At 48.2% G+C, this 13,885-nt stretch overlaps 2 protein-coding genes and 1 pseudogene across 4 annotated transcripts; 2 read left to right on the top strand and 1 right to left on the bottom strand.

Annotated features, from left to right (window-relative positions):
- The first annotated feature begins 256 nt into the window (after positions 1-256).
- On the top strand, positions 257-1,417 carry LOC112878791 (annotated as a pseudogene).
- A 530-nt stretch (positions 1,418-1,947) lies between these two features.
- Positions 1,948-5,551, bottom strand: LOC112872424 (L-type lectin-domain containing receptor kinase S.6-like). Of its 3 annotated transcripts, none has more exons than XM_025935513.1 (2): positions 3,475-5,551; positions 1,948-2,323 (listed from the first exon to the last, which is right to left on the bottom strand). In XM_025935513.1, the coding sequence occupies exons 1-2, from the start codon at positions 5,485-5,487 to the stop codon at positions 2,318-2,320; spliced, it is 2,019 nt and encodes a 672-aa protein (XP_025791298.1). In that variant the 5' UTR covers positions 5,488-5,551; the 3' UTR covers positions 1,948-2,317. The 3 variants fall into 3 exon arrangements, with proteins under 3 accessions (XP_025791298.1, XP_025791289.1, XP_025791281.1); XM_025935504.1 differs by having other exon boundaries at positions 3,393-5,551; XM_025935496.1 differs by having other exon boundaries at positions 1,948-2,327; positions 3,393-5,551.
- A 2,303-nt stretch (positions 5,552-7,854) lies between these two features.
- LOC112873609 (microtubule-binding protein TANGLED1) lies at positions 7,855-9,442 on the top strand. Its single transcript, XM_025936620.1, is given in 3 exon segments — positions 7,855-7,982; positions 8,058-8,268; positions 8,271-9,442. Coding segments are annotated over 3 exon segments (1,254 nt in total). The 5' UTR covers positions 7,855-7,877; the 3' UTR covers positions 9,209-9,442.
- The last annotated feature ends 4,443 nt before the right edge of the window (positions 9,443-13,885 follow it).

The raw sequence follows: 13,885 nt of genomic DNA on the forward strand, positions 1-13,885 counted from the left end.
GGGGATCGATCTCCGCGGCCGCCCGTCGTTCCGGCCGGCCAACCCAGCTTAGCCTGCAGCGAGCTCAACAACCATGCATGATGCATGGACATCTGTGTCGGCTTTGCTTTTAATAGGAAAGATGTGGTTGGTGGGACCTCTATTTCCTGCGAGGACGTTTCTCTTCCCCTCATCCGCAAGGAGGGCCTACATACAGGAGACCCTCCTCCCGCAACCCCGACGACGCTCGCTGCCGTCCCCCCCTCCTCCGAACGCCGCGCGGCTGCCGTACGTGCGCCCGGCCGGTGACGGACGGCAGCTGCTACGTGTCATCCGTACACCGCAGTATACACTCATCGGAGGAGGATTATATATCTATACTATAGTACATAGCGTAATTAATTATAGTAGGCAAGCATGGATCCATCGGACATGGTAGACAACATCGTCGGCGACCGGGTGATGACGAGCAAGCTGAGCATCGAGGTCGACGACTCTTCGTCGTCGGACGACAGCGACAGGGAGGAACACAAAGCACAGGATGTGGCCGCGGCGAGGGAGGCGCCCCTGCCCCTGCCCCCGACAGTCAGGAGGCGGCTTCTGTCGAAACAGCTGTCCATGAAGGAGACCACCAGGGTGGCCAAGTGGGAGAAGCGCCGGCGGCAGATATTGCGGCGCAGCGGCTTGGTCTCGGTCGTGAGCAGGGAGCAGCAGGAGGGGGACGACGACGGCGGAGGAGGGCGCAACAACATGAGCGCCGTCGACAGACGGCATCATGTCGTGAGGTCATCGTCGGAGCGCGCGATGAGGTGCCTCACCGACGAGGACCTGGACGAGCTGCGGGGCTCCTTCGAGCTCGGGTTCGGGTTCGACGAGGAGACCGGCGGCGCCCACCTCCGCAACACGCTCCCCGCCCTCGACTTCTACTTCGCCGTCAACCCTGTCCGACCCCAAGCTGCGCATCGCGAGCCACACGTCGACGCTTTCGGCCGTGTCGTCGTCGTCCACGCTCCCCGACACCCCGAGACCACGCAGCCCCAACGAGCCCCGGCCGCCTCCGGGGCCGACCCATGGAAGATCTTTTTTCCAGGTAGTATGCGCGCGTGTGCTTCCATCAAATCATTTTAGCTATCTCAATCTCCGTTAACTTCTGTCGTCGACTGATACATCATATATGCATGGCCATGGATGCATGATCTGTGCAGGCGATAACCCTCAGCTTGTGAAGACGAGGCTGAGGCACTGGGCGCAGGTGGTGGCCTGCGCCATCAAGCACGGCTGCTGAGGCACTGGCATTTCATCATCTGATTGGTAATCCTGTTCAGTCAACGGATCATGCCCTGCCGTCGTTGCATTCTGTTGCCCTGCCGTCGTTGCATTCCGTTGTATAGGTGCGTGGCCGAAATTAGAACGAACTCCCGAAAGAACCCCAGCCAAATGTAATGTAAACGCGGCCGCCATGTTGTTGTCCATCATTCCTCGTGTACAGAAGGAGCTTAGTGCCTCTCGTGAATTGATGGTACACCGATCTACCGAGTTTCGTCCCCATAAAAGTGCTCCCTTCTCTGCCTGCAAGCAGCAAGCGGTGTCCGAGTTCATCTGCAAAGCGATTGACAGTTTGCACAGTCTGCTTGATCGACAATCAATGGTTGCTTACGTGTAATCCTGACAAGTTAGGATTTGGTGCAACCTGTTGATTGCCAGATACAAGGGCTTACAGAGTTTAGCTGTTTATTGCAATTGAAACAGCTGCAAACGATTAAGTTATGCTGAAAATGTGGGTTCAGAAATGACATGACATAGGAATAAGTTACCTATCGTCACCAGGACAGCAAATGCTGAAATATTCAGATTGTGCTTCAGGCAAATGGGGCAATCTATACTGAACGCATTATAGTGGTACATATGTAGAGGTAACAACATCCGGCGTTTAACTGACATGATGCACGAACGTACTGCAAACAAGTGAACACTCCCAAACTTAGGAATGGTTTTGAGTTCAGTTCAACCTACGACCTTCGTGTCTGAGTTTTGCATTGCTACACAGAAACCAGTCAATCCATTGAAACGACAAGACTACTGGAATGCAATAGTAAGCATGACTCTTCGATTCCTAAACAAAGCAAAGATCAAGGATCGAAACGATAAGGTAGCAAAAGAATCAGACTGGGTATAAACGGAATGCTTTTAGGGAAAGATAAAGGAGTCGAAAATTAAATATACAGGGGAATGCCGGACATCTTATCAGAGTACTGTGTAAGCCATAGCAGAAATCTCCAATTTCATCAGTTCTTTGTGTGGCAGAAGCGATCAACTTATACAGAAATTATCACCATCTTTATACCTTTCTGCAGAAAATGTGGATCTGTTAAAACTGAAATATTGATGCAACCACTGAACCACATTAATCTAACATCAAGCCTTGTTCGTAGCAACAAAAAGGACAAAAACAAAAGGAGAAATAGATGGCAATTGACTGACATTCATGTAATGCATAGAGGAGATCCAAATCCAATTACAGATATATAGCAATGTCAGAACCAATTCACGTTAATATACTCACTCTACAGTGCCTAAATGTATCCAGAGCAGATCATTTCACATGCCAAAACATATTCAGCTAGAACAAAGAATTACATTCTCACTAAACCTAATACAAACAAAGCCTTGACGTTCAAGAACTCAAACAGTTTATGCAATTTCAAGTAAGAGCATAGTTAGGACAGATAGTATGCAGCTAATAATATCCTTCAAAGCAATCAACATTATTATGTCCCTCATAAACTGCTCCTTTACACTTTTTAGCTGACAGGAAATATCAAAATTTTAAATAGTTTCCCATAGATGAAAGAAACTAAAATCTGTTCAAGTGATTGTCTAGTGCTCAATTGTCAATTTTCTACATGTTACGTTATATGATAAAGCAATTGACTATATTTAATAAAGGGATGGAGGAAGTAATGATGTATGATAGGATCAAATGATTGTAAGAACTCCAGTGAAGAAAAACATGCACCGAATACAACATGTTCAAACTACATAGGAAGACAGTTTTGTTACATCTATATGAACATCAGAGCTACTGCTCCATTGAGATTGTTCAAATTCAGACCAATGTCCAAATACCCCAATAGATGCTAATCATTTGTCAGGCAAAGTCAAGCAGATCATGAGGCATATGGGAGTAACTGAAGCACTGCTCGAGTAATGGCATCCGAATCCATGACCTAGTTGATATAAGTGCAATTTGCACCACAAAACAACATTTTATTCACCGTTCTGTGCACTACTTTGTCCCAACAGCATTATATAACTAAAACATTAGCTTATACCCTCATGTTTCAGAAAAGAGCATTGGAAAAGGTTAAGTATCAACGCAACTACATATGAATCAGATGCTGATCTTTACCAACCTATTAACATACAAGTTCAGCGACAGCTATAGAATGCAGTATTGACAGTATCCACAGAGTTCATTGACGAAGCTTGATTTACTTGCGTCTGGAGCATAACCGGTGGCTTCTTATCTGGAACTAGTGTCAAGGGTGCAGTCCCATCAAGCATCTTGACTACCCTTCGCATGCCAGGCCGCTTCCTGCAGTCTGGATGCACACAAGAGAGGCCCACAAGCAGAACCCGCCGCATCTCCTCCGCAATAAATCGGCCCTGAAGCTGCTGGTCTGCAGCATCAACCAGCCTCCGACGACCCCATAAAACCCACACCCAGTCAACAACAGAGATTCCCCTCTCTGTGGGCCTCCGGCCAGTGGCCACCTCCAGAGCAAGCACACCAAAACTGTACACATCAGACCGCTCTGTTGCAACACCTGAATGCACATACTCTGGAGCAAGGTAGCCAAGCGTGCCAGCTGGCTGTGTTGTGTGTGGTAATCCACCATGGCTCACCAAACGAGCAAGCCCGAAATCACCCAGTCGGGCATTGAACTCTCCATCAAGTAGCACATTAGATGACTTGACATCACGATGTAGAATCCGGTGATCACACCCATCATGCAGATATTCAAGCGCTGAGGCAATACCAACCACTGCCCTGAATCGTGCCTCCCAGGGAAGTGTTGCTCCACCTATTGTGTGCAGTGCACAGTCAAGATTCCCATTGGGCATGAACTCATAAACAAGCACAAGCTCATCCTTACTGCAGCACCAACCAGCAAGCCGCACGAGATTGGGGTGATTTGGGCAATTGAGCATTGCAGCAAGCTCACTCACAAATGCTTTCGTGCACGGCCAAATAGCCTGGAACCGTTTGACAGCAACTCTTGAACCAGATTGGAGCACCCCCTCATACACAGTGGCACCAGAGCCACCAACACCAATCACATTGCCACTGTCAAATCCCTTTGTTGCTGCGCGCATCACCTCCATAGACATCGTCCCGTAAGGCTTGTCTTCGCTCGGCACCGTACATTCTTCACTTGGGTGGCGAATTGGCCTAGAGAGCCAGACAACAGAGCCACCGATGACAAATACCAGTAGTACCACGCCACCAAGGACTCCACCAAGCACCTTGTACAATAGGTTGTGGTGGTGGTGGTGGTGGTGGTGGTGGTGCTGATGGTTTCCTGTAAGCAGCAGTGGTTTGCTGTGTGGCAGCAGTGGATTGTTGGGCGGCGCTGGGGGCTCAGACGGTGGCGAAGCGTGGGATGAGTTGGCGAAGCTGAAGGTGCGGAAGGTCCAGCGCTCAACGACATGAAGCGCCGCGCCGTTGCCATTGGACGCCGAGAAGCCGGCGTACATGAACGTGCGGAGAAGCCCGGAGAGGTCGGCGTCAGCAGAGAGGGCGGGCTTCTCAGGGCGGCGGAAGGGCGAGTATGAGAGCCACACGCTGAGGCGACGGCGCGGTGCGCGGTACTCCACCCAGGCGGTGATGGGCACCCCTGCCCTGAGGTCCACGCCGGGGCTGGCGGACGCGACGGAGAAGATGGACCCCGCGTCGAGCGCGACGTGGTTGCCGTCCGGGTCGCGCAGCGCCACGTCGCGGTGGGTGTCGAACTCGACGGCGACGGTGGTGACGCCGCGGAGGTCGGCCTCGCCCTCGTCGGAGGCGGAGGAGGAGGGAAAGAGGCCGAGGAACCCGTTGGAGGCGCCGAGGAAGGTGCGGGAGGAGGTGAGCAGGAAGGCGAGCCCGTCGCCGTAGGTGGGCGCAGGCGTGATGCGGAAGGTGAAGCGGGTGGAGAAGGAGGCGGCGGCGGTGGAGGAGGGGACGAGGAGGCGGACGGGCTCCGAGAAGAGGGCGCGCCCGGCGCCGACTCCGTCGCGGGACGGGCTGGTGAGCGCGACGGCGGTCGCGCCCGGGAGGAGGGAGGCGGAGCCCAGGAGCGTGAGGTTGCTCGCCCACGACACGCCGAGGTAGGAGGCGGGCGGAGCGGGGGCGGGGGTGGATGTGGACGCGTGGAGGTGATTGGCCGCCGCGGCGGGGGGCGCGAGGTGGACGGCGAGGAGGAGGAGCAGGAGAAGGGAGAGGACGGAGGAGCGAGGCGGAGGCATGGAGACCCGTGGCTAGGGTATTGGTGGTCACATTGGATGGGGGTGGGGAGGCGGCGCTCAAGAAATCAACAATGGCGGTGGGATTTGGGCGAGAGGACGGAAGAGAAGGGGAATGTGAAACTGCGAACACGGGGGAACAGGAGAAGGGTTTAGGCCGGGCAGGATGACATATGGGACCCATGAAAATGGCAAATGGCTGGTTTGAAATGCAACTTTTTGGATTTTTACTGGATTTTTTCGCACGGAAACAAAAGCTTACCTTATATAGAATAAAAATAATTTCTCCCAAAAGAGTGTAACTAAACGATAAGGATACGCTTTAGCCGGTACCGTCTCTCTGTTTTTAATTTGTAGTTTTTTTAATCAATTCCGTATACGTAATTTTTAGTATATATATTTAGACATATCTTATATCTAGGTGCATAGTAAAAAGTATAAATTTAAAAAATAAAAAATATGTAATTTAGAGTGGAGGGAGTAGTTGTCATTTTTCATTTGAGCCAGTTTCACATTTTTTGACATGCTATTGATAATCTAGAGTGGTGGGAGTAGTTGTTATTTTAATTATTACCATTAACCATTATTTCTCGATGAGCATTTAGCTTAGTAACAAAAGGATAATCTACCCATAACTTTTTAATGGGGCTCCCATTACCATTTAATTAAACAGAAATATGCCTTACAACAGAAGTTTAAGACCGCAAAAAGAAATCATCATACTCCATCGGTCACAAATGTAAGCATTTTAAGTATTTAAATTTATCTACATATTTGATCATTTACTATATAATGTATATCCTTACCCACCCTCGCCATTACTTTAATATTTTGTGATTGACTAAGGGGCATCATAGACATTTTCCTTCTTTCTTAATCCGTTCTAAAAATCATAATCATATTTATATTTATGGGGGTGTTTGGATTCACTATAACTAAAAGTTTAGTCGCCTCACATCGGATGTTTGGACACCAATTAAAATAATAAATATAGGCTAATTATTAAACCAATTGCATAAATGGAGATTAATTCACGAGACGAATCGATTAAGCCTAATTAGACTATGATTTGACAATATTGCGCTACGTCAAACATGTGCTAATTATGGACTAATTAGCATCAATAGGTTCATCTCGACAATTAGCCACGACTTATGCAATTAGTTTTGTAATTATCTTTTATTTAGTCCACCTAATTGGTATTGGTATTGAAAGAAAGGACTAAAGTTTAGTCCCTAGCATGCAAATGGACCTGCGTGCGGAGAGAGTAAGTTCACGGTAGAGTCCAACCACTAGACACGAGGCCCTATTATTAATATTTCCTTTTTTACTTTGCGGTAAGCTACACATTTTCATCCAAGTATGACATAGATGCCAAAAATATAACTTATTTCACATCTAAAAATTGAGTAACACATTTATTATCATGCTCTTCACTTCTTATGTGCCACTTTCCATTTGCACAGGGTTTTTTTCCCATTTTATTTCTGACTGGAAGCAGGTTTTCCACCATTTATAAGTTTCAAAAAGACATTATTCCCATGAATTTGATCGGTTAAATACTAGTGTGAATTTAAGGATTTCTTGCCAAGCCTTGATCACAAAAGACGAAAGCGCGTTCGGCTCACTAACCAACAATCTTTGATGCTGGGCTGCTGGCAGCACTGCTGTTCTAAGAAGGATATAATGGCATGCCAGTGGCAGTAAGCCTGGACAAGATTCACGTCCCTAAATTCTACTGAAATATGTCAAGAACCAGGTAGTGCTTCTGAACTATTCTTTTCTTTTTCAAATGAATTGAACACACAGTTACATTGACGACGCTGATCTTAAAACTATCTTATATTGCGATGGAGATTCAGAAATGTCACATACTCGTTTTGCCTTTCGCAAAAGGACGCTCCCCCTCACGCATTTTGAATGGAAACACTACGACCATAGCACGATCGTGCGTTGGCACTCCTATCAATATCGATCAAATAGACATCAGATTACTGCAATTAAAAATCAAGACTTGAAAATTCGTAGCACTTGATGTCCATCCATAAATCTCCCTGTTATAACTTCTCTGCCATAAATCTGAGTAACCCATTCAGTATAAGAAGTCAAATTTCCATGTAATTGCCCAAATCCACCGGCTGACGTGGCGGGCCTGGCCGCGCTTTACTCCAGAAGAAGCGGCCGGGCCGGCCTGCCGGTCCCCTCCTCCGGTCCTCCCCGTGTTTACTTCCGAGAACTAGCCGTTGAGCCGACGACCGTTAGCCCCCAACCCTCCTGCGAAATGCGCCTCTCGCTTTCCATCTCCGCTCGCCAGGAGCTCCCTTTTTGACTTCCACCTCCTCCCCCTGCCCCCCTTCCGTTCCACCGCCCCAGGCACGAGGCCGACGAGAACCATGGTGGCCAGGAGCCCTAACGCGAAGACGGACAGGCATACGGCGGCCGCCCTCGCCGCCGCCGCCGCGCTCAACCCGGCCCTCGTTAGGGAGACGCTCAAGAAGGTAGGAGAAGGTGCTCTGCTCAATCGGGTTTCTGCTGGGGACTGAATTTTGTGCTCGGTGGGTTTCGATGCGCAGGTGGACCGGTGCATGGCGCGGCTGCAGGAGCTGCAGTACACGGTGGCCGGCGACGCCAAGGTCGTGTCCGGCGTCAGCCTCAGCCCGCGCAGCACGCGCGGGTACCTCCGTACCAGCCTCCAGTGCAAGCAGGAGACCGTCAGGCAAGAGCTCCTCATCCCGAACCCGTTCGATCTGTCTAGATTCTTGGCTCACGTGCGCAAATTCCTCACCTCCCTTTCCGCCGCAGGATGAGGAGCGGCGCGTCGGCGCAGAAAAGATCGCCGAACGGCAAGTTCGGCGGCGCGGGCGCGGGCGCCGGCGGCGAAAGCGCGCAGTGGCGGCGGATGTCGCTGCCGGCCATGCTGCTCGGCGAGACCGTGCTGGAGATCGTGCAGGCCAGCCAGTTCGCGCGGGACATCGTCGCGGTGGCCGGCGGTACGAACCGGGAGCCCCCGAGAACCCCGAAGCCGGCGCCCAGGACCAGGAAGCCAGCTGCAGCTGAGCAGACGCCCCTCCGCGCGCGGCGCGCCCTGGAGAAGCAGAGCCACCGGGGTGCTGCCCCGGCACGCGGTGCAGATGCCGTCACGCCGCCGTTGCGCGGCCGCGTACGGTCCCGGATCCAGTTCAAGACGGCCTCGCCGGTCGCCCTGGTCCGGCCGTCGGTGTCCGCCAACCGGGTCTCCCCCAAGAACCGGCCGTGGGCCAAGAAGGCGGTGATGTTCCCGAACCCCACGTTCCACGCCTCCACCTCCGCCGCCGCCGACGCGTGCGCCACGCCGTCGCCGTCCAAGAAGCAGAAGCGGTCCTACAAGACGCGGTCCCCTGTCGCCACCCGGCAGACGCCGCACAAGTTCCTTGTCAAAACGCCGCCGAGCGCGCTAGGGTCCAAGCTCAGGAGCCATGGGAAGGCCCTGCCCGCGAGGTCCGCCGCGGTATCGCCGCCGCCGCCGCCGAAAGCGCAGGCAACACCAGCCAAAATCCGGCGCTGCTCATTCTCGCCGTCAAGGTTGGCGACAAGGCTCGTGTCGCCAATCAAGGCGAGGCTATCGCTGAACAGGAGCCGGGACAGCGGCGTCGGTGCCGGCGGCGGCCCGATGAGCGGGCTGAAGCAGCGGCCGGGTGTCAGCATGACCGTGCGGACGGTGTCGAGCAGGATATCGTCGAGGTGATCTTGGTGTCCCCTTCAGCGTCTTGCGAAGTATCGGCCGGGAGTACAGATTGCAGAGTAAGAAAAGAATTGAGTAGCTCTCCTTCTGAATAAGATAATCTGCTGGGAAAGAAATTCCTTTCTTGGGGGTGCTTGTACACACACATAACGCCTATCTGTAATTTTTCTGTGATCCTTGGTGATAATACATGGTGGTCTTTTCAACTGTATAATCGAAAGGCAAAATGGACAATCGTAATGCCGCTTTTTGAATGAAATATTCCGCAATACATATGCACAATTAAAGCTGATCAGATCGGAACGAATAATATATTTTCCATATCTTCATCCATATTTTCTTATCGGATTCGGAGTGGAGCGGATATTGCACGATACGGTTATGGATACGGGTTTATGAGGATATTGGATGCGGTGCAAAGTTAGGTTGGTATCGGACTGGATGCAGATTAAAATAGTCGGATAATACATGTTTACGTGTAGCTATTTATGCTGATTAATAATTTCTAAATCAAAGCCATAAACCAGCGTAATACCATGGAAAATACTCACCTTTATAGTTTACGATATATTTAAGTTAATACTGATACTTCAAATTTAACATTGAATAAAAGTTCTCAGTCGGATAATACACTATATAGAGTGAACACGTAAAACAAAATAAAGATTCTTTATTAAGCAAATCCCTCTTTATCTTTTTTTTGGTTAATGGGCTATAAAAATTTTATGTGTGTATTTAGGTTGGGCTTGATCTGTATAGCGTGCTGGGCTCTCATAAGTAGTCGATATTCTATTATAAGCCTCGGATTATCTGCGTTCAATTATCAGATAATCCATATCCATCGGATGTTGCTAATATCATATTCTACACCACATCTGCATACAATAGGATTCAGATTATCCATATCCGCGTGGATATAAAAAACTCTTCTCTGTATCCTCAAAATTCAGATTTGAATCGAATCGGATGCGAAAATTATCCACTCCACTTTCATCCCTGTTCACAATCATAGGACTACAATGTCCGACAACTCTTCCAAATTTGTGATTCATGTTGGAATTTATGGGCTTGGTCCATTTTTATTTTACAATAAAAGAATTAAAAGCCCACTAATAAATGTTAGGGAGTAATGTATTTTATTCCGTATGGATATTTAAGGAGGATCTTAACCGACTTAAATGGTAGAACATGTGTACACTACTTGTGAAGCCGGTAAGAGGAGATTGGTGAACCACATGCGCGCGCGCTCGCCTCGCCGGGCTGAGGCCGAGGCTTGATGAGATGAGATGAGTAATGTTTTGCTGTTGAATGCAATAATTCTTAGTCATAAAACATTATTTCATGGCACCATTAACTAACACACCTCAAGGCCATTAGGACGTCTAGGTTTGTTGAATCTGAGGCACCTCTCACCTATATAAACCAACTCCTCCTCTCATTCCAAACACACAACAACTCACTCAAGTACTTCATCTAAGAAGACCTCTCCCTTCTCCCTCTATTTTCTGCTGTTCCCACATCCCCATCGCCAGTGCTACACGCACATCTCTAGCAAGAGCAGATACCTTTGGAACCATTGCCCGCTGAAGGTCCTGCACGGGATAGCGGACAATCAGGTTTTTGGGGAGCGTCTTTAGGTGACTGTTCGCCTAGAACTGTGATGTCTTCACCAGCGCACTGTTCACCGTCCCTGCGCACCACGACATCGCAATCCCTGACTCCTTCACTGCCAACAGTACACCTCCTTCTATCGTCGTCGCTGCTCGTACACCTTCATCGACTACGTACCACTACTTCTGATTCAAGAGACTGCACCGCGAACATCTTCCTGCACCGAATTCATTCGACTACTTCAAGCAGGCCAGTCGAGCATGTCTGCTCTAGCTGGTAACATTTCATCCGGTGCCTTAGCACTGGACCCACCTTAGGGTATAATCTGATACTCCTCTTTTTAATTGGATTCATCGTTAAATTCGTGTTAACTTTGAACACGTGCACATGCCTTGTTTCACTCACCGTAGTCATGAAACTATTAATAAATTGCATGTGTAATATTGGAATTAAAATGTGCCTAAAAATGCCTAATTATCTAACAATCCAAAAACTTGATTATGTTGATAGGCTTTCGGTCTCTACTTTTGCTGCATCTATAAGACCAAATGTTTTTTTATGGTTCCAACTTTAACTGTTGGCGTAAGCGGGTGATGTTGTGGTTGACGGAACATTATGCATGTGGCAAAGGGGAAGCCCAAACAGTTCACTCCAGAGGAAGGGAGTGCATTTGAGGCTGCCGATAACCTTTTCCGAGGCTGCATCATAGGTGTTCTAGCTGAAAACCTTGTGGACTCATACATCGTCTCAAAACGGGGAAAGAAATGTGGGATGCTCTTGAGGCTCAATATGGAGTTTCCGATGCAAGCAGTGAGTTGTATGTCATGGAACAGTTCCTTGACTACAGGATGGTTAAAGACCATTTTATGGTGGAACATGCCCATGAAATACATACATAGGCAAAAGATCTTAGAAATTGTAGCAAGGAGGACCCATGTACATTACCCAACAAGTTGAAAGATATCTAGACCCCTAAGTGGGTTTTGGTGTTTAGATGACAATATATATGTACGTTTAATCCCGACATCTAGCATGTGTGCAGGTGCTAAAGTTGAACATGCAAAACATATGATGAAGTACGACCCCTCAAAAGGAAATGAAGAAGCGCTAGTTGAAATTTACTCGAAGAGTAGACTTTTGTTTTGTTTTTGAGTATAGGAACCCCGTACTATCAAGAGAGGCTTTGATCTGCAGGCTTTGACTTAGAACTGGTGCTCAAGAGAACCCATACAAATACTTGTGAGCCACAAAAACCACCTCAAAATGATATTTTGAGAGTGTCTCTGCCAAAACCGGAGTCTTCGGGTCTTTGTCCGGAATATCCGAGAACAATGTCCAGAGTATCCGGACATATAACGGAGTATCCGGGTATCCTTTCACCAACGGTGGAGTCTCCAAGTCTCTGTCAGGAATGTCCGGAGTATCTGGATATATACCCGGAGTATCCGGGTACCCTTTTATCAACGGCTAGTTTTTTGCGAGTGAGGGTATAAATACCCCCTATAGTTTTTGTGAGTGAGGGTATAAATACCCCCCATACCCCTTCAGCCAGCTCTCTCTTGCCCATTTTTTGAGCTGAACAGCCCACAAGCCTTTCAAGAGCTCCCTCACTCGCTCTCTTCATTTCTTGAAAGATTTTCTTGAGGGATTCAAGTGAGAGTGCTGCAAAAGAAGAAATCCATTCTAGTGAGCTGCCATTCCATCTTCTTGAGCACTTAGTCTTCGTCAAGCCGGTGGATTTAAGTTTGTTACTCTTGGAGCTTTGAGCTCCTAGACGGCTAGGCGTGCTCGTGAATGCTCAGCTGAAGTTGTGAGCATCACGGAAAGTTTGTAACCATCTTTCATCTTGAAGGAACTCATAGTAAGTGACCTTAGGCTTGAGCATTGGTTTTGCCCTTGGGTGAGGAGCATAGGTGTTCTTGAGCACCGTCACTTGAACTCTTCCTTAATGGAGATGTAGCTCATTTGGGAGTGAACTTCGGGAAATAAATCTCTGTCTCTCCGTGAGCTCTTTACTTAAGTTTTTGTCTATTTTCTTGTGAGACTAACTTTCTAGGGTTTGAGCTTATAAGCTTCTAGCTTGAACCATCTTGTGAGAAACACTTAGAAGGAACCCCTGGTACTTGCAAATTTACTCGATCTGAATTTCCTGCACCTGTACTTTATTGTTTGTCTTTGAACTTTCATACCAGGATATTCTGGATATAATATCCAGAAACTCTGGACCTCACGTCCGGAGTATCCGGACATATATCTGGATACTCCGAATATTTGCGTTACTAACTGTTTGAAAAGTGTTTTAAAGCTGCAGATTAGCCTATTTACGCCCCCCTCTAGGCATCTTGAGATCCTTTCAATTGATATCAGAGTGAGGTTCTCCATCTTAGGGCTTAACTGCTCGGAGAATCAAGATATCGGGTGACACTTCACCAAAGGATCCCACAAATCCGATAGATGAAAGTGAGGAGTCCAACTCCTTAGAAGGAAAGCCAGAAGATAACAAGGTCTCCGCCTCAAGTGGCTCCAAAGGAAAGAAGCATAACAACTCACATGAGGAGGAAGAAAAAGATGAATTGGAGACAATCGATGATGAAATGTCTTACCTTAAGTGGAAGGCATGGCGGAAGAAACAGAAATTGAGAAACAACAAGAAGAAGTCCAACACCAAAGTTGTGATCAAGTCAAGTGATGATTCCAACACCGATTATAAGAGAAGACCTTCGCGCTCCTCAAACAAAGGAAGCTCCTCAAAAGAAAAAAGGAAAGCTGAGTATCATCGGGTCTCTCATGACTATACCTTTCAAATTCCTAGTGATCACAATGCTTCAATTCACATGGGAAAGACCTCATATTTTGATGGGACGGGCTACAATCAATGGAAGACAAAGATGTTTGGTTATTTGAGTGCAATACACAAAGATCTTTGGAAGATTGTAGAAGTGGGTTGTGAGATTCCGGATGAAGATGAAACTACAACACCGGTTCAAGCATATGTTTTGCAACGCAACTACCAAATATTGAACATTCTTCACTCTTTCGTGAGTCCCAAAGAATTTGACAAGATTGAAG

The sequence above is a fragment of the Panicum hallii genome, chromosome 1 (genome assembly GCF_002211085.1).
Source record: "Panicum hallii strain FIL2 chromosome 1, PHallii_v3.1, whole genome shotgun sequence".
NCBI lineage: Eukaryota > Viridiplantae > Streptophyta > Magnoliopsida > Poales > Poaceae > Panicum > Panicum hallii.